The sequence below is a fragment of the Ursus arctos genome, unplaced genomic scaffold (genome assembly GCF_023065955.2).
Source record: "Ursus arctos isolate Adak ecotype North America unplaced genomic scaffold, UrsArc2.0 scaffold_21, whole genome shotgun sequence".
In the NCBI taxonomy this organism is placed as follows: Eukaryota; Metazoa; Chordata; class Mammalia; order Carnivora; family Ursidae; genus Ursus; species Ursus arctos.
In genome coordinates this window covers 8,383,487-8,404,515 of record NW_026622886.1, presented here as the reverse complement: position 1 = coordinate 8,404,515, position 21,029 = coordinate 8,383,487, and the positions used below count along the sequence as shown (strand labels likewise).

The following is a 21,029-nucleotide window of genomic DNA, read 5'->3' as shown; positions in this document are numbered from 1 at the left end:
TTCTTGTACTGGAAATACCATAAGCTCCACTTTCCCTCTCATTGCTAGAGATACTGGAAAGAAATAGCTCTGAAAGTGCTCTCTTGCAGGTAGGGAAACTAACTATGAAGACTTTTTAAGGATCTCCCTTAAATTGTTTTTCTATTTTTTCCTTATCTCTCTTCTCCATGTACTGTATGTGTGTTCGTGTGTGCATGTGTGTATATGTGTCTGCAAGTGTACATATGTGTGTGTATGTGTGTGTGTGTGTGTGTGTGTGACATTTTGCTTAGACTCACTGTATTAGTCCCTTTCCATTGGGTTGCATTTGGCCTTCATCTGCTCAAATAACCTTGAATTCCATCCTGACTGACTTATTTTGGGGAAAAAAAGGAAAGTCTATTATCAATGTAACTGCAGCCAGGGAAAGGGCACGCAGGAAGTGGAGGGAGGGGAGAGCTATTTTACCAGGTGGGGAGTATGAGCACTGGCCTTCCATACTGCCCCCACCCCAGTCTCACCCCTGTCCTCACCACTAATTGATGAATCAGACCTCACACCCCCAGACACTGAGCAGAGCACTGCTGGTCAGTGGCCCACCGTGGGAACAGGACTGGTGTCCCCAGGCTGCCCTCCTGCCCCCACAGGCCTTACAAAGTCCATGGACACGATGGCTTCAGCGGTCGAGTTCTCGGTCTGGGCAAGGAGCACGATGGAGGCAGGGATGTCCAGGGTGAAGTTACCCGGCTGCAAACTGATCACGGGAGGCTCCGTCGCCATGACCCGTACCATGAAGGGCTGGGACAAGATGTAGATCTCTGCGATCTGCAACGTTCGGGAAAAGAAGTGGAGACCAGGGAGGTGAGCTGATGAGGGGAAATCACACACTTGGGGTGGCCTGGATGATTAAACTTTATATCATGCAGTTAGAATTGAAACAAAGCTCTCTGGCAATTATAACACCACCACACACAAGACAAATAATAACAACACCTGTCATTTACTGAACATATCCAGATTATCTGGTTTAATCTTCACAAAAGCCCTTCGGGCAGGTTCTATCAGAATCCCCATTTCACTGCTGAAGACAGTGAGTCCTTTGGTTAAGAAATTTCCTTCACTTCCAGGTGGATACATTGAGGAACTGGGATTCAAATCTAGGTCTGTCTGACCCCGGATACTTGCTCTAAAACCAGGATGCTCAATGAGCATCCCTCTGTCCTCAAGAGCGAACCTGAGCCTTTCAGGACACTGTGTCCAGTATTCAGGTGCTGTGAAGGCATGGCATTAATAGTTGCTTCACTAAAGGCACAAACCTGGGCCCTCTTCCCCCATTTCCCATTTTAGCTTATTTCAAATGTGTGGTGGAACCTCATGGAAGGAACAGTTGATTTATTTTGTAAACTTTTAATGCTTTAATAGTAACTTGTTTAGTAAATAACTGTGGCTATTTTATTAAAAGAAAAAAAAATCTGGGGGCCCCTGGGTGGCACAGTCAGTTGGGCATCCGACTCTTGGTTTTGGCTCAGGTCGTGATCTCAGGGTGGTGAGACCAAGCCCTGCATCAGGCTGGTGCTCATCTCGAAGTCTGCTTAAGACTCTCTCCCTCTCCCTCTTCCCCTCCCCCCGCTCATGCTCTCTCTCTCTAAAGTAAATAAATAATTCTTAAAAAAAGAAAAAGAAAAAGAAAAAATTCTCTTCAGAATGGAAAGATGAACTCAGGTTTGGACCAAAAAGGAATAGAAAGAACCCACAAATCTTCCAGAAGTAGTTTCAATGAATCCAAATACACTACCGAGGAGTCAAACCCTCAGTACTTACCCGGGAGAGCACGTTGCCAAGGCCTTGAGAGTTTTGAACCAAATGGTTGGATATCTGGAAAATTAAGACCATACATCACTGTAAGATTTTTACCTGGGTTCTCTTTTCAGGGGAAACCTAGCTTTCCTTATATTTTTTATGAATCATGAAGTTGTTACACCAACAACCAATTAGTTTTTGAAGGTGGCCTATCATTTTATAGTCCAACCATAAGAAATCTGAGGCCCAGAGAAGTAAAGTAACTTGCCCAAGGTCACACAGGAAGTACCTTCCTTTTTAGTAAGTGCCTTTTCACTTTGGCAATACTGTGTATGTCCCACATGTATGATCCTTGCGTAACCATCCTATAGTGGTTAACAATAAGTCTTGTATTATTGCCCACCTTTTCAGAGATTACTGACACAAAGGATGCTTATATAATTTATCTTCACAGATGGATGGTTTCCAAATCTGAAGGAGACCTTTCCAATTCTTGGCAGTCTACGGTAGCTGGTGCTGCCACACCTAGTATTTTGAACCCAAGTTTTATAACCACTTGTATAATTAAGACCCATGGAATGAAGAGATTACTAGGGGATGCTTAATAAAAGATGTTGGTTGACTGGCTGGAGAGAGTGTTCTCATCATAAAAGGGAGGGGCATGGCAAAGAGAATCCATGAGTATGTGTTCTATTACCAGCCATTATAGATAAATCAGTTGCAATTACCAACAGGAGAAATATTTTTGTTGGCCTAACACAAGGCATAATGATGATGATGACGATAAGCAACACTTAAAGAACACTTACTCTGTGCTCAGCATTGCTCTGAACGCTCTCTCTATATATTTAAACCTCTCTAATGTCCATACTGACCTTATGAGTATGGAATTATTATCCCCATTTTCTAAATGATGACACTGGCACAGAGAAGTTAAATAAATTGAAGATGCCCAAAGTCCCAGGTCATAAGTGGTGGAGGGGAGTCTTGCATTATTTAAGATCAATCTAGAAGAGTGGCCTGGTATCCTACACAACTGAAATTAGCAGACCTGGAGATGCAACAACCCCCCAGCTACCAACAGCATTCAGTTCACAATCCCTTCATTCGCGTCCTGCTAGGGTTGATAGTCTAAAAAGGCCCAGGAAATAGAAACAATGACATAAAATTCCCATAACAGGCTACTTATAATAAGATGCATGCTGCTGCTGAACGTTCCGTCCATGAACTCTCCTCACCTCTTTCATGGAGAGAGTGACGTTGAAGGCCCCAGCTGTAAAGTAAGCAAAGGACGCAGATTTAAAGAAAAACTCGGAGATTCCAACGTAGAGCATAGAGTCACTGCGTTCCGGCAGCACAAAAGGAACTGGCGAGAAGGGGGGGTCAGTGAGGTTGTCCAGTGGGTAGAATACGCCCTGTGGGAAAACAGAGAGAAAGATCAGTGTATCGGGTCCACACTTGGGTGTACAGCACTAAGAAGGTGGATCTGCTCATGTCAGAATCAGGAAAATACCAGAAACTCAGTAGGGGTTAAAAGACGAAGGGCCTTCTGACTTCTTGACCACTGACTACGGTTTTGCAGCTCTGATGACTTCTTGAGCATACGTGGACGTGTCTGTCCCCCCTGGGGTGTAACCTTCTTTCAGAGGGCAGGTACATTTTAACTGGACACACAGCTTTGCATAGTTCCTGAGGTGCCATGTAGAGATGCCAAACTCTTGACCTTCAAACCCTGTGGCTACTGAGCATCTGGGGTGTTATAGAAAGACTCAGAAGGACCCAGGACTCTCAGTAGGTTAAAGCATTTTCCTGGCATTCCTGATGCTACCCTCAGTGGCTATAGGATGTTATTACAAAATGGTGTCTTGAGTAACATTTAATGTATCTGAATGACTCTAAGTGATTGAAATATAAGTTAGAGGCGCCTGGGTGGCTCAGTAGGTTAAGTGTCTACCTTTGGCTCAGGTCATGCTCCCAGAGTCCTGGGATCGAGCCCCGCATAGGGCTGCCTGCTAAGGAGGGAGTGTGCTTTTCCCTCTCCCCCTTCCCCAGCTCGTGCTCTCTCTCTCTCTCTCAAATAAATAAATAAAATCTTTTATTTGAGAGAGAGCGAGCGAGCACAGCAGGGGAGCAGCAGGCAGAGGGAGAGCAAGAAGCAGGCTGGCCGAGCAGGGAGCTTGATGCGGGGCTTGATCCCGGGGCCCTGGGATCATAACCTGAGCCGAAGGCAGATGCTTAATGACTGAGGCACCCAGGCACCCCTAAATAAATAAAATCTTAAAAAAAAAAAAAGAAATATAAGTCAATATGCACTGAAAAAAAAACCAATGATATTAACCTTGGGGCAAAACTGAAATAAAGACAATTAATCTCTTTTCTGGAATCAGCAAAGACCATTTTCATGTGCAAATGGCCCTGGCCGAGGTCAACAGCCCTCAGTTAAATTGGCTAACCTGACAGGAACAGGAGTGTGGATATGTACAACCTATTGATGTGCTAAGTTCCAATACATGCAGAGCTACTCCACCTGCCTCTTTGCCTCAGACCTCTCCGCAGAGACAGAGTCATCATGATACTTTCCTCGAAGAAGGCAGTCATATGCTGGGCAAATCCAAACCATCCTTTACCAATCAATAAGCCCGAGGGAATTGCTTGAAAGGACATTAAATTATTTAAAGGGTATGTAGCGATATTTCCTTCTGCATATAGCATTTGGTCTTCGAATACTGGCTGTCGATAACCAGGGTGAGAATCTGGTGATGATAAAGTTACCTTCAAATTCAGCTCCATATAATTCTCAGTAATTTCTGGAGAACTGATTAGGGAATAATCCAACAGAGTATAGTTGTCAATCTTGGTTAAAACTAAACAACAAACAAATAAAAATCTATATTTATTAAAGATATAGTATAGCATCTGATTATTATCTATGCAGAGTAATATAATTTTACTTGTCTATTATTTAAAATAACAATCACCCTTATTTTGTTAGTAATACATGCTCACTTTTCAAAACCCAGGATAAGTAGGTAAGTCAAAAGAAGAAAGTAAAAACCCTTCTTAATCACATTGTACTGAGGGAAACATTGGCAAAATTTTGTCATATAGCCTTTTATGTACATACACACACACACACAAACACAACACATATAAACTTTTTAAAAAAGCAAATTAGACAAACAAAAGTCACATATTACTATGAAACCACATATATTAGGTTGGCGTAATGAGATATTTTCAAGTTCTATGTGATAGCCTTCTATATAGTTAGAGCTTTAATTTTTTACAATAAGTATGTATCACTGTTGTAATGAGAAATAATTTTTAAAAAGAAATGTCGAGAGAGGCAGATGGGAATAAACGCTTGTGGTTTCCTGTATCTGGAGGGCTCTTCGTCCAGATCTAGGCGTGGCTCACACCTACTCCCTTTAAGTTCTTACTGTAATGTCACCTGCTCAGTGGTGCCTTTCCTGGCCATCCTATTTTAACAGAAATGCCTCCCCAGCTCCTTTGATACTTTATCTTTCTTCTTACCACTTATCATATCAGTATCATAGATTTTACTTATTATCTTGCTTGCTGTCTGTCTCCTCTGACTAGTCCCTGAGGGCAGAGATTTCTGTCTCTTGGGCTTACTGCTGCATTCCCAGCACCAGAAACAGCACCCAGCCTCTTATAGGTTCTCAGCACACTTTAGGTGAATGAATGAATAGAATGTAAAGAGATAGATCCATCCAAAGTATCATGTGAGCACAGAGGAGGCAAAACTTTGGGGGTGCAGGCTATCAGTAAGACTTCTTGGACAAAACTATGCCTGAGCTGAGACCTAAAACATAATGAGGAGTAGACAGGACAAGGGGTCGCTCAGGGGTAGGAAGTAGAAGGAACTGGACCCCCCAGGGCTTACTGCAGTGCTGGCAAAGAAATAGGTATTCAATTAATATCTATTAAATGAATAAACGGGTGGAGGGGAGGGGAAGCTCTTCTAGGCAGGGAGGGCAGCATGAGCCAAGCAAGGGGTGTGGAGGCAGTAGAAGCAGTTTGACTGCTGGAACAGAGAAAGGTGCCAGAGGCAGCCGAGAGAGGCGAGTTGAGCCAGGGCATGGCCAGCAGATCTTGTAGTCCATGTGAAAGCGTTTGGGCTTGATTCCGAGGCAGCAAGGAGCCACTGAAGGGGTTAGAACGGTGGGAGGAAGGGGTTAACTTGGTTGAGATTAGCATGAATTATCCCGAAGAGGATGGACTGAGTGCCAGAGCTGGCATTTCCCGTGGCTCTGGTTTGTTGAGAGTAAAGCAGGTAGGAGAGCTGGCTATCTCACACTGAAAAGCAAACCTGGCGAGCATCTGAGTTTGCAGGCAGGAAGAGAACCATCCTGAAGAGGCAGTTCCAGGACTCACCCTCCAGCATGCTGAGATTGGCATTCAGGGCTTCCACCTCACTCATGATAATGGGACACAGCTGGCCATGAAAGGAATACAAAAACTGCATGTTATCACATTGCCCTTGAAACTCTATTTAGGGGCCTAGACCCTGCAAACAAAGGCCTTCTGGTTAGGAGCCGTTCTCCCTTTGGTCATCAGGACTTTCCCTGAAATTAGTTGATGCCTACGGGCCCCACATTCTGTACGTATGGGTGATGTGTCATTGAATGCTGGCTAAACTTCAGAGCAACCGGGACTAAACCCAGTTAGCCCCATGAAAGAACGAGCCCTCGGCTTCTCTTTCTGTGGCATGACAGGACATGTGCCCGGGGCATCTGGTGTGGGCACCCCTGAGGACCTGCTGCTGGGCCTTTCCCGGCTGTGGGGACGCCACCGCCTCCCGCCTCCTCTGTCAGCGGTGCCATGCTCTGCTGGGAGAGGTGCAAGCTGGGGCCTTCACAGTCCCACTTGGTGGGCTTGAGAGCCCAGTAGTCAGACATCTGTTTAGATCAGAACCCCTTTTGGAGTTAGAAAATCAATCTTGACTTGGACTTGAGCTTGTCTTTAAGAAGGAGGATGTGTGCCGACGTGGGTGAGCTGCTGTGTGCCAGGCGTGTACTAAGCACTCAGCGTGGTGGTTACTAGCACAGGCTTGGGAGTCGGGCTGCCTCGGGTTGACTCCCTTAGCAAGTGATTTGTACTCTGTTCTCAGTTTTCTCATTTGCAACATGAGAACGATAATTGTACCTACTTCATCATGTTGTTGTGAGTAGAAATAGAAGCAATCCATGTAAAATTGCCTGGCACATAGCAAGCATTCCGTAAATGTCAGTGGTGGTGTTTTAACCCCATTTTGGCCTCACGACGGCACTGAGAGGTGGGCACCACTGTCTCCCCTTCACAGATGGGAAAACTGAAGCTTAGAGAGATTTATTGAGTTGTCTGGACTTCCACAGCTAGGACTTGGAATAGATAGTTGTGGTCTGAGCATTCTTTTCTGTTTTCCCGTGGCACAGAGAGAATACTAGAAGCAAATCAGCCCTGGTCTCTAAGTCCTATACACCCTCCAGGCAAACTTAGCTAGTGGCTTCCTGTCAGAGGCCAAAGAACCACGTTGGTTTCCAGCAGAGAAGCGATGGCGAGTGTGGGGGTCCCTGAGCTGACAGTGCTTTCCCCGTCATTCTCTGACATGCACCTGCACTGGCGCTCAGCCCCTGCCAGGTGAGGATAGAGAAAGCCTGTGCAACCTCGGGGTCCCCCCACCAGCCGGGTAACCTCCCCGGACAAGCTGTTGAATGTGTTTGTGTGTTGATTTCCTCATTGACATTCATCAAGCACCACTGCCTGCGGGTGATAGACACTTCCAGATACTGTTCTTGCCCTTTCGTTTCCCGTCCTCCTCATCCTTCTCCTTGTCTCCCCCAGATATGGCTAAAGTGTCCAGTGATGGTCTGGCCTGGACTGCAAAGAGGGTGCGCAGCCAATTCCACTCCTTCCCTTCCTCAAACACTGATTTCTGGAATCGAGACACTTGTAACTTTGGAAGCTATCTTAACTTACACTGTTTCTGGAAACATCCTTTCTTCCCCCATTCCTTACCTATCAAAATCGTACTTAGACTACAAGGCTCAGCTCAAGTCCTGCATCCTCTAAAAAAATATCTCCCAGGATACTTTCAGACCCTTTTGACTGAATCTTTCCATTTCTCTGAGTCTAATGATCAGGTAATTATGTATTAAATTCAAATACTCATTCAGTTACTGCTCCACAAGTCTGAGTTGGGTTTTCCTAAAAAGATATTAAGTTTATTCCCTTTTTATATCCCCAACAGCCTAGAGTCTAGTGCTGGGCACGCAGTAGGTACACAATAAACTCTTGTTGGTTGTTTGCCCATCCCGTGCTGAGCACTTGAGGGAGGGAACGCTGTTTCATTCGTCTCTGCGTCCCCAGCACTTACCACAATGTTGGCACATGGGAGGCACTTGTGAAGGATGATGTGTGTGAAAGTGCCTTGGATGACGCCTAGCATACAACACGTGCTCAGTAAAGGTTTATTGACTCAGAATTAGGTAAAGCATGGCAGAACTGCTGAGCATTTTACTGTGGTTGCGTCACCTCCAAAGACTTACCATTTCATTTAAGTTCTTTAAAATGGGTTTCTCCATGGGCTCAGCAAAGGAGTTGTACAGGACACTGGGGAAAAAAGAGAAAAAAATGGGCTTATTCAGGAACCGTATCTGCCAGGCGTGACCCTCCTCAGGCCCTGCCGGAGAATCCAGCCCCAGACTAGCAACTGGCCAGCCAGCATGGTGCTACCGCTCACCTGAGTTCTCCAGAAAATGACACGTGGGCGTGGCTCACTTGGGCGTAACAGTCTTGGAGCTTCAGGATCGGGTGACCAAAGCCATTGCGGGCCAGGACGATGATACCGGTGAAGTAGACCCCAGAGAGAAACAGATCAGCTCCTCCTGTGTCTTGGCTGTGGAGAGAAAAAGTGCAAGGTTACCCAGGCCTGGGCAGGGGTGAGACAGCTCATTTCTTGACTACCCATAGCCTCTGAGCTCCTGGAGGGCAGGAGCTTTGACACCTCGGGATTCCTGGCACCAACAACAGGTAGGAGCAGAGTAGGTGCTGAGCATTTACCAAAGAAAGGAAGCAATGAGTATGTGGATAGGTGAGAGCTTTAGCTTGGCTTTTTTATCCTGAGTGCTCTGGCCCCCATAGTGGCCGAGCACATATTAAGCACCGTTCATATACAATGTTTGTGTGGAGAGAGAACATGGGGTAGCCTTATTTAGGGTGGGCACAAATGGGGACGGGACACTTTGATGCAGTCTGTGAACTCTTTGAGGCCCTGGAGTGTGTGTTATTCATCTGCAGAGCCCCAGCATGAGCACATAGCGTAAGCACTTAGTATGTGGCTGATGGGTTGGCAAAGAAATGAATGAATACCTGAACCTATGTTAATTATGGGAGAATATATCATTTCTCTATAGCGTACAAGACTGGAGTTCTTGAGATGGGGATAAATGGTACTTGTTTGGCACAGCATAAATGGTTGTTGAATGACCAAGTGATGAGCAGATGTGCTTTCTGGGGAACCAGCCAAGGCAGACCTAAACGTTACATCCAGGACACTGACTTGCATGAAGTGGGTGGTCTGTAAGTGTGACTTGAATCTGATCCCTCCTTTCCTAAGAGGGTGCAAAGGCTTTTTGGTAGGGAGAGATCTGGGCTCCAGCTGACTATTATCCTCTAATCTCCTTGTGAGGTAGGAAGACCCCGTTTCCCATCACTGCCCCTGCGGATGGGGAAGTGTGTGGAACGGCCCAAGAGCATACAGTGACTCACTAAAGGCCCAAAATGCTGAGCACGTGTCCATTCCTCCAACAGTCAAGGACTCCCACCTCTTAGGAAATCTTAAATGACATTTTGCTCCGCCTTTAAGGGAAGGATGCTTTTCAGCCCTCCCTCCTCCTCCCCTGCCCAGCCACCAACAAAGATGTCCTGATTTAAATCTCTCCTGGAAAAAAGTGCTCTTAAGAAAGACTGTTAGTGGCTGAGGGAAAAAAGCCTAATGTCAAAAACACCAGCTAATATATGGACTTTCAATTTTGGTTCCATTTCTCCCCAGAACAGCCGCAGACAGCTTTGAGTGGAATACTCACAAGAGGGGAGACCGGATTTCCCAGTCGGTGCTGATGTTGGCAGTGCCGTGGTTGGTCAGGGCCTTGATTCCCACCCCAGGCACAAAGGCCAATGAAGTATTTGGAAATGAAAAGGCATTGATTTTTATGCTGTAAAACAAAAAAACAGAGAGGTTAAGCGCATGTCTTCAAGCACATCTCTAAGTAAGGCAAAATCAGAAAGGAGGTTTGTGGAACTCCCAGAAGCAATCATGAATTCCTATGGAGGAAGGAACCTCGGGTCTGAGGTGCTGCCTCTGGGCCCTGCCTTCTAATTCCCATTTAAGCCTTGCCAAGAAGCCCCTGGTGTCTAATTGAGGGGGAAAGGAGCAAGTATAGAGACAAATTTGAAAATAATCAATTTCTTTACTTTCATTAAAGACAGTATGAGGTACAACTGCCATCATGGTTTTCTTCAGCTGTGCCAGTGTTTCTCAATGGAGGGGAAATTAGTATTTTGGATGGGACAACTATTTTGTGTAGAGGACTGTTCTACACATTGCAGGGTACCTGCCACACATGCCAACTAAATGCCAGCAGCACCCCTGCCCCCAGCATTAGCTCATTTTAATCCTCACAATAATCTCATGAGGTTGTTGTTGGTTCTGCAATCTGCGATTCAGAGATGAGAAGATAAGGGACATGGTTGAAGTCATACGTAAGTGGTAGAACCAGGCCTGGAGCCTTCCTCCATCTGTCCCAGACTGTGTTCTTTGCCAGTAGGCTATGCCACTTCATGTACTGTGCAAGGGCACCTGACTTAGAGCTGAGTTCTGTGCTAGCTGTGCAACCTTGGGTAAGACGCGTAACCTCTTTCAGTCAGTCACTCAAAGGAAGGGCTACTCATGGGTAGGTCAAGAAGACAACATGAGATCACCTACGTATAACTGTGGAACGGGAGAAAGGCATTGTTATGAACTAAGATTAGGAAAAATGTAAAACATAAATGTGACAGCTGATAACAAATGCTTATTTACTGTTTCTTCTATTTTGCATCCTTTCCTACATGTCTTTGTCATACACCCTGAGTCCCACTGTGGGAAGAAGATGGTAGAGGTTCATTGAATAGATCTTGGAAATATTTTCAGTCTGATACATACAGGTCTAATGCATTCTTTGTATTCAAGCTATGGACGTATCATTAAGGAAAATCATTTCTTTGCTGCTGGATATCTAGGTCATTTCCAGTTATTTCTGTGTTATAAACAACGCCACACTGAGCATCCTCATACATGCTGTTTACGTGTGTGTCTTTCTAGTGAGGATGCTGGAGGGATCGGTAGGTCAAATGGCATGCATTAAAAAAAAAGTCCTTGTAAATAACCTTCTAAAAGAGCACTAATAGAAATAGAATGTGAGGCACATATATAATTTAAATATTTCTAGTAACCACATTTAAAAAAGGGAAAAGAAACAGGTGAGAGTGATTTTATTAATATTTTTTACTTAATCCAATATATCTAAAATAGTATCATTTCAACACGTAATTGATATAAAAATTATTGATGGGATATTTTGTTTTCCTTTTTTTTTTTTTAAAGATTTTATTTATTCATTTGACAGAGAGAGAGACAGCCGGAGAGGGAACACAAGCAGGGGGAGTGGGAGAGGAAGAGGCAGGCTCCCAGCGGAGCAGGGAGCTCGATGTGGGGCTCGATCCCAGGACCCTGGGATCATGACCTGAGCCGAAGGCAGACGCTTAACGACTGAACCACCCAGGTGCCCCTGTTTTCCTTTTTTTCAAAATAAGTCTTCAGAATATGGTCTTTTTTTTTTTTCATTCATAACATGCCTCAATCTGGATATTGAATTTCATCAGAAATACCTGTCCTGTATTTAGATTGGATAAAATTTTCAACTGCAAAAGTACACTTCTATACTCAAATTGTTCCATACACACTTAAAAGCTTTTCAGTAATTGACTCAAGTACCATTTATTTTAAAATTAATTAAAATTAAGTAAGTAAAACTTCAGTGCCTTACTTGCAGTAGTCCCATTTCCAGTGCTCAGTAGCCACATGTGGCTTGTGGTCCTGTGCGGGCAGCACAGGTCAAAATGTACCATTCCAGTTTCTCTACTCCCACTAGTAATCTTCACCTGCACTTCATAATATATGTGTAACCCTGGATTTTTCTGCTGGGGTATCATTGTCATTGTAATTAAATAATTCATTTTGTAAACACATAATGTCCATCTCTCTTATTGGACATTAAGGGCAGGGATATCTGTGTCATTTGCTACAAGACCCCCTATGCCTGGGACAAAGCCTTGGCACCTAGTAGGTCCTCAATAAATACTTCTTGAATGGCTGTCTTTATTAACAACTAGAGCATTTTCTAGGAGCTTTTCCTAGATCACCATTCTTCTCCCCACCTTCCCACCCTCCCAAAAAACTCATGGTTTTATAGAATGGTATCCTTGATAGCAGGGAAATTATTACTCCAAAGGGTTACAGCATCAGGGAATTACCACTGGACTCATAAAGCCTTGGGGGCAAATTGTGACTCACAGATAATTCCTTATAAAATCTTGACTTTCTGCTTTACCTTCAAGATTGAGCTCAAGGTGGACAAAGACGTCCTCTCCCTACACTGCCCTTTGGGGCTTTTGTTGGCAACTATGACAGAGGTTGCCAGCTGCTATCTGAACATCCACTTCCCCTTCTTCTTTCCCAAACATCCCTGAATTTGTTCAGGATGACAACGATGTCTGCTTGGAAAATGAATTTTCCAGTCTCCCTTGCTAATAATAATAATAATAATAATAATAATAATAATAAGTATGGTCGCAAGACTAAGATCTGTCCATTATTGTATAGTCAGAGTATTATTAGAGCAGGACTCCAGAAAAAACACTCACTGAAGAGACTAACCCAGCTTACAAGAGTCCTCTTACTCCTTCATGGGCCTAAAATATGAATCTGATGGCTGAGCTGCAGTGGCCATACTGGACCACGAGAAGCTTGAGGATAGAAGCCAGAACTGAGGATGGTGGGCAGAGAAATACAGAAAAGCTGGGTTCAGATAAAATTGTGGGGCTTCCACAGGATCCCTCTCCTCTTTCTTTCTCTTTCCTTCCTTTCTTTCCTTTCCTTTTCTTTTCTTTTCTTTCTTTTCTTTTTTCTTTTTCTTTTTCTTTCTTTTTAATGTGGGGCTTGAACTCATGACCCTGAGATCAAGACCTGAGCAGAGATCAAGAGTCAGACGCTTAACCGACTGAGCTACCCAGGCGCCCCTCTACTCTTTCTTTTGAGCTTCTTATTTGTGGCCCATTTCTATGACATCTGAAATCTCAACTAAACTTCACTAAAGTAGGGGAAGACTTGATGAGGCCAGATTTGTTTCTGAGACTGTGATTGAATCCTGCATTTAGGTTTAGGGGGTGGGGTCAGCAATGGGATGGGTAAAAATTTCTCATATTATTCAAGGGGCAAGGAAAGAGGCAAGGACATTGAGACTCTGAGCCAATTCACCAGGTGCACACAACTAGTGTGCAGGAGGGCTTGGACTTGGACCCAGGTGTCTGACCCCAATCTTACACTCTTTGTCAGCTTTATGACCCCTCTTTCTTGAGGTCATTCATCTGATAAGCCCCTGGCCAAAGGTGGGTTAACTTCTACTCTGCAGGTTCCTGGTGTTATACCAGCACACCAGATGGCATATCCACAACCCTAAGGTTTTAAAGAATAATTCCACCGCTAAAAATACTCTTCTACTTACTTCGAAAAATTGTAGTTCACATAATCAACCTTCAGAAATTCCAGAGATTCAGAACCTCTTAGGTCTGGGATTTTTCTTTCCTTAACCATTTGCTCAATCATGTCCATTCCAGCTAGAACACCTGTGAAGGAACCAAAGAGAGCTTTATTGATGATGTCGAAGATGAGAATGGCCTAACATCATGAAACATACACATGAGGTTTACTGAGTAAGGCGTGCTCTTAGAAACTTAGAAAGCAGCAACCCTACAAAGTGGTGTGATTGTTTCTGTTTCATAGAAAAAGACACTGGTCTTCAGAGAGGCTAATGAAGACCCCAGGACCCTATGACTAAGAGCATGAGAGATTCCCATTATGTGGCCAAGGCTAAAGGATACTACTACAGGGCATTGTGATAGGAGAAGTACAAAACGTTATCATCATCCACGTTTTACAGATTGACAAACTGAACCTCAAAGAGATGAATTCTCACCTACGTCACACAGCAAAGAACTAGGGGCCCCATAGTTAAATCTGGGCAATTTGGCTCCAGAATCCATGTCTTATTAGAAAGTTATTCCACATTCTCCCCTTTCCCCTAGATTCTTTATTTTTTTAAAAAAGATTTTATCTATTTATTAGAGAGAGACAGAGAGAGAGGGAGCATGAGTGGGGGGAGGGGCAGAAGGAGAAGCAGACTCCACACTAAGCGGGGAGCCCGATGCCAGGCTCGATCCCAGGACCCTGAGATCACGACCAGAGGTGAAGGCAGACACCCAACTGACTGACCCACACAGGCGCCCCTCCCCTAGATTCTTTAAGCTCAGCAATTTTTGGCCTGAGGTACGGGGACTGTTGGGCACTCCTAATCCTCCTGAAATCCTAGTAAAAGACTGTGAGTAGGATGTGTGCATGTGCATTTGTGTCTCATTTCTCAGGGGAGAGGCTCCACATTTGCATCAGATTCTCAAAGGATCCCAGGACTCCAAAAAGGTTAGCAAGCCCTGCTTTTGTGCAATTCAGGACTAAATCTGTCTTTACATGGTAGCACCACAGGACACAGTTTTCTGAGCTCATGAAGGAAAAGAGCCCTCGTGCACATAAAGAGCTTGAGAAAAGTAACTGACATAGTAATGAAGAATGATCTTTTCATTTTAACCTTCTTAAGGAGGAAGCTTTGCCTTTACCCCTTATTTTGCAGCTTAAGCACATTTCCATTTAGGCTATCCCTGTGGAGAAGAAGAGCAGATCTTATCCTCTGTAATACCACGAATGATATTGTAATATAGGGATGCAGGGATAGGGTGTAAAGGATATAAAGATGGAACCAAAGGCACTATCAGACAGCTTAGTTTCAAATCCCAACACTGTCATGAGATAATAATAATTGTGTGCCAGGACTGTCCACACTCTACATATTCTATCCTTTGATCCTCAGAGCAACCCAGTGACATAGGTATTATTATCCCTATTTCACACAGGAGGCAGTTGAGGCTCAGAGAGGTTCATGGGCTTGCCCGAGAGCTCCCAGCTGCTGGGTGTCATCAGCGAGGCTTTGGAGGAATGGGAACAGAGAGCAGAACACAGGTTTTGAAATCAGGCAGAGCAGACCTGAGCTCCGATCTTGCCTCGCCCCTGTACTGGTGTGTGATGTGGCAGATTCGGTCCAGCCCCTCTGAGACTCAGGTTCCTCCTCTGTAGAATCACTATCCCTTCTTTGTAGGGTTGTTGTGGGAATCAAATCAACCCAGAGCCCGTAAGGCACATATCAAAGAGCGTGGTCATGGTAGACGCTCAACCAAGACATGGTTCTGACTTTAAGCCTGTCCTTCCCCACCACCCCATGCCGTATCTCTACAGATGATCCCATCTGGTCCTCACATCACGACAGGGGGCACCATTATTGTCATTCTCCTCACCCCGTTTTCCAGATGAGAAAACCCACTGGCCCAACCGTACATATTGAGGAAAGCGGCAGAACTGAGATTCATACCCATGTGAACAGAATAGATCTGTTCTTTTAATTGCTCTTATCTTGAGGGTGGAATAAGCTATTCTTACAACTTTAATACTGTTACAAGATATCTATTTCTGATATGTATTTCTGTGCATATAAGTCTATCAATATAGTAACAAGATACACACACATACACACATGCATATACAAATATGGATACACACGTGCATTCCTGGTATGTGTTTCTCATTAGAGCCAGCTCATATGACAATTGTGCAAGATGGACCAACTTTAGATTCGCTGTGTCAGATGAGGTACTGGGGGAAGGACAAGGAGTTGCCCAAAACTCAATCTTTCCTTCCTCCAGCCCTTCCTTCCCTCCCTCTATCCTTCCTGGTTTTCTTTTTTGGTGTGGCCGGTGAGGCGTTTCCTGGTCACACTTAGGTATTTCTGAGTTAGACTAGCAGTACTTGGGTTGACTGCTTTAGTTAAGAAGGGATCAGAGTGGACCTATCTGCCTGTATTCAGCTAACCTTGGGCCAAGAGTTACAGGAGAGAACCAGGCCCGCACACTTTGATTTCGCAGTTCCTTTCCCGTACACAATCTGGCCTCACCCCAGCTCTGCTCAACATTTTTCTCTCCCTGTGTTTATGAACACATCTAAAGGAGTTTTTCTTAATCTTTCAGTGTCTTAGGCTCCTTTTTTGCATCTAATGAATGTATGGAGCCTCTCTCAAGAAAAATGTGCAATCATCATCTATGTGAAATTTGGCACACCAATTTTAGGGGACTCTAAGTTCCTTTTGGAATCAAGCCCTTTATGAAGTTTTAAGATGTTACTTTTACCCTCACTTCTCCTCTCCCCTATCCTATGATGTAGCCCCCGTTAGAGCAGAGACATGCACTGTAGGTGCATGAGGGGCACAGCTGGCAGGAGGCAGGGAGAGAATGAATATCTGTGGCCGTGTTTGGACAGGCCTACCATCAAGGTGATTGTTTTTTAGACAACACTTCTTTCCCAGCCATCTTAGCAGCCTCCCCATAAGGGGCTGGATCATCCCACAGGACAGCTTGCTTCAGTCATGAGACAGTCCAATATGAGCTTGGGTCATAAACTCCACCTGCGGAGCTGTAGCCTGGTTTCTGGAAGCACTCGACTCACCATAGTCCAGAGCCCGCTGAGTAACCCTGGCCTTGATTCCAGGGTAAATGGTCTGGGCGGATGAGATGTGGAGACTCCACAGGAAGAAACATCCCCAGAGGACTTGGACTGCCTTTGTACGCATCTGCAATTAACCAACATTTATGGTTCCTTTATTATTTTTGACTTTTCTTTGGTCAATTCCAATTTCTTGTTGCATTGCTCACTTCCAGAATTCACTCTATCCACCCATCTGTCCGTATATGCATCCATCCATTCAAGCATCAATCCACCCACCCACCCATCCAGTAATCATTTATTGAGCACACCAGAACATGTGCTAGGTGCTGAGGATGGAGAGATGACCTATGTGTGTCCTTGACTTCTGCTTCTCACAGACTAGTGGGTGAGTCAGACACACACAGATGATTATGACTCAGTACGATACAATGCAATGCAACACAAGAGCCTTACTGTAAATGTAACACTTGTGATATGCCTTGGGAAGGATCAGGGGGTGGGGATGCAGGATTTTTGACAGTTTTAGAACATGAGTTGGTAGTTTAGAAAGGTGGCTTCAGAGAATGTGAGACAATCACTCATTTGCTCAGAGACCCTTAATGATTCCCCTTTGCCCACAGGACAGGGTTTAAGCTCACAGCCCAGCTGTAAGGCCCTGCCCTGCTCTACACTTCTACTGCCTCGAAGACTTCCTTCCTTAACACACATGCCAAGCTCACCCCAGAATCTAGTAGAATGCCTGGCACACCGTAGATACATACACACAAAATCTTAAATAAACATCTTCAAGGAAAGCGACCACATCTTTTTTTGCTGTTAAATTGCTAGTGCTTGGCATATATTAAATATTCAATGTATATTGTTTAATGAATGGACTCAATAAATTAATGGCAGCCTATTTTCTTTTCTTTTCTTTCTTTTTTTTTTAAGTAGTCTCCGCACCCAGCATGGAGCCCAATGTGGGGCTTGAACTCAAAACCCTGAATTGAGACCTGAGCCAAGATCAAGAGTTGGATACTTAACTGACCGAGCCACCCAGGTGCCCCCCAGCCCATTTTCATGATGAATGAAGCACAGGTTACCAATAGCAACAGTGACATGGGTTTCTTTTAATGACAGCTGAGTGAGTAATACATTCACAGGCCTTGTTCCTAGTTCAGACAGTTTACAATCTGGGTGAGCAACATTGCTGTGTTCATAAGTGACAAAAACCCAGAGATGACAGATACCCACTGAGTTAATATACAAACATGAAACAAATCAGGGAAGCATTTGTGGGGGTGGTCAAGGAAGAGGAAGTTGTGGGAGCCATGCAAAGGGAGAGGTCAGGCCAGGTGTGGCATGGAAGGATTCAAAGAAGGGCTGGGATTCAGGAGCAGCCTGGATGAAGGAAAAGATCATCGCAAGAGGTGTGTATGGGGTGCTTGGCCAAGAAAAGAAAGAGGTTTGATAAATGGGGTTATGTGGGCTTTATGGATAAGGCCATAGAGGTGGGAATGGAATCATGTAGACAAAGGGGTATTCCAGAGAATTTACTTGAGAGGAACAGAACACTGACCAGGGAGAGGAGTATCCATGCAAGGCTGTTGCTAGCCTATCTTGGCCTTTTGTATGGAATGGGAAAAGGTGTCCTTTGGAGTTATGCCAGCATTCTGACACAAAGCGGGGCAAGCAGAAAATGTTTTGGAAAATCCCACACCAGTGTGCCCAGCTTGGTAGGGAGAGCAAGAGCTGCCCTATTTACCCCTTGGGCTAGCATTTTTTTTTTAATTTTTAGATTTTATTTATTTATTTATTTATTTATTTATTTATTTATTTATTTATTTATTTTAGAGAGAGGGGGGCAGAGAGAGACAGAGAGAGAGAGAGAGGGAGAGCAAGCGCGCGAGCATGGAGCCTGACAAGGGACTCGATCCTATGACCCTGAGATCATAGCCTGAGCCAAAGCCAAGAGTAGGACGCTTAACTGAGCCACCCAGGCACCCCATGGGTTGGCATTTTGTCTAGTGTACACGTTGCCCAATTTATACAGGGGATCTACGTTCAGATGAGTGAACATTTATGTGGGTATTTTGCTGGAGGGCCATGAGGTTGAGAACTGGGGTCTTGACCTATCTGTTCTGTGGTGCATACGTCCGCTTTCAGGTGTGAGAAGCGGCTGGCTCAGTCAACTTGCTTACATTTCTCATTTGATCTCCCAGGAGCCCTCTGTCCAGACGAAGCGGATCCCTGGTACCTAAACACTTACCATGGTTCCTGCCTAATGCCTGTGCTTATGCTGTTCACCTGCACTTAGGCCTGCAGAAACCCTGTACCTCCTTAAGGTTCATTTCAAATACAGCCTTCCTTCTGAAGCCATTTCTGACTTCCCTAAGTTAATCTCATTTCCTCCTGAATCCTTGGTCAAAATAGATATTTATTCATGTGTGTGTCTTTATTTTCTCACATACTGTCTGTCTTCTCTGCGAGAATGTACGTGCCATGAGGGCAGAGACTTCATTTGGTTTGGAGGTCCTAGAGCCTGTCTTAGTGTCTCGGACATGGAGTGACTGATAGGTATTGGCAGAATGAATCAATGAAGTGTAAGTGAAGAGCCCTTACCTCGCTCTGCGTTATATTACAGTTCTTTGCAGAGGTGATTAACAAAGCATTTGTACACTAGTGGAGTGCGTGTACCCATTAGAACAGATGCTGGCCACAGTCCAGGAGCAGGGCTGGAGAGGTTAGGTACTGGATCATGGGGACAGGAGGAATCTTGGGAGGACCGGCCAGTGTGGCAGGGGTACTGGGGGTGGGGTGGGAGACTCAGAGTCGTGACTATTTACTATTAGAAATGGAGGCATTTCAATATTAACACTGCTATGGCCTTAGCATTCAGTGTGATGTTTCAGCCATACACAGCTGGTTTGGGTTGTACGGGACAATGTACAGAAAGAATCTGTGCAGGGGCGCCTGGGTGGCACAGCGGTTAAAGCGTCTGCCTTCGGCTCAGGGCGTGATCCCGGCGTTCCGGGTTCGAGCCCCACGTCAGGCTCCTCCTCTATGAGCCTGCTTCTTCCTCTCCCACTCTCCCTGCTTGTGTTCCCTCTCTCGCTGGCTGTCTCTATCTCTGTCGAATAAATAAAATAAAAAATCTTTAAAAAAAAAAAAGAAAGAAAGAAAGAATCTGTGCAGCGGTGCTGGGGGCAGAGCTGTGGAGGGGTGACTTGGGGATGGTTGGGTGCAGAGGACACCAAAGGAAGCACAGAGCAATGACAATACGAGCCAAGGGGGCGGGGCTTGGGTAGGAGACGGGTCTCTGGTCAGGCAGCAAGTGATCTGAGGGTTGGAGGAAATGTGAGGAGTGGGACAAGCAAGGGAGGGGCAGGGTGATATTAACATCGTATACTCAGAATGATGCAGAAGCTAGGGCCAGTTGCCATGTGTGCTAGGCCCTCCTTGATCCTTGTCTGGGCTTGGGGGGGTGGTGGTCAAGGGTTCCTGAAGAAGAGGATGCCCAGAGATGGATGAAACTATGGGAGTGAGGGCAACACTCCTGGGGCTGAGATTAGTGGCTATTCACCAATTGGTATAAAAAGTGTGTCCACATTTTAACAAATGGTGAGGCCATACTGATGTGCAGTCACACTGATGTTGCTGTGGGCAAAGAACTGTAAATGGATGTGTCATGCCAAGGCAGGCATGAGAGAGATTTTTTTTTAAAGAAGAAAACATTTTTATAGCAGTGCAATGCGATGGGAAAAAAAATATTAGACCAAAACTCTATACACATTTGACTGTATATCCAAATTAAGGTTGACATGATCTCTCTGCCTGGCATGTAGGTAGGACCTCAGTAAGTATTTGCTAACCGACTAACTGACTGGGTTACAAGATTCTGGTTAACTAAGAAAGGTTCTAGAAAAGTGTGGGGAAAAAAGGAGAAAACCAAACCATCATCATATAAATAACTCTCCATTTCTACAGTGAAAAAGCATAATAAACAGAATCAGAGCTATTACTTGTTAATGGAATAACAGCTAAAATAATGAATTTGTATGTATATGTTTTTTTACCATTTACAAACTCACAGCCGTTTTTGGAGGCAGATGTTACTAAATCCGAGGCATGTGAACACAGAGACTTGGAGAGTCTGAATGACCTGTCTGAGACCACATGGTAAGTCAGGCACCTGGGAACCACACCTTGCTCTTCTGGTTCCCAATTCTAGTGTTTATGAATTTAATTACTTGATAAGTGCTACATTTTTCATTTCCATCTGGGAACTTTAGGAGATGCTTGATGCCATCTTCTATGTGGGGAAGAAAATCATTAAGCATCTGAA

General features: G+C 44.7%; 1 protein-coding gene across 3 annotated transcripts in view; it reads right to left on the bottom strand.

The window, feature by feature from the left end:
- Positions 1–21,029, bottom strand: part of BPIFC (BPI fold containing family C) — a 48,020-nt gene that overhangs the window by 14,186 nt on the left and 12,805 nt on the right. For all 3 annotated transcript variants that reach the window (XM_044384461.3, XM_026499729.4, XM_026499730.4), the window contains exons 5-14: positions 16,706–16,829; positions 13,608–13,728; positions 9,870–9,998; positions 8,525–8,680; positions 8,331–8,394; positions 6,178–6,238; positions 4,552–4,643; positions 3,018–3,194; positions 1,801–1,854; positions 634–804 (exon numbers count right to left, since the gene is read on the bottom strand). In XM_044384461.3, the coding sequence (XP_044240396.1) occupies positions 634–804; positions 1,801–1,854; positions 3,018–3,194; positions 4,552–4,643; positions 6,178–6,238; positions 8,331–8,394; positions 8,525–8,680; positions 9,870–9,998; positions 13,608–13,728; positions 16,706–16,829 (1,149 nt within the window). The remainder of the gene's footprint in view (positions 1–633; positions 805–1,800; positions 1,855–3,017; positions 3,195–4,551; positions 4,644–6,177; positions 6,239–8,330; positions 8,395–8,524; positions 8,681–9,869; positions 9,999–13,607; positions 13,729–16,705; positions 16,830–21,029) is intronic.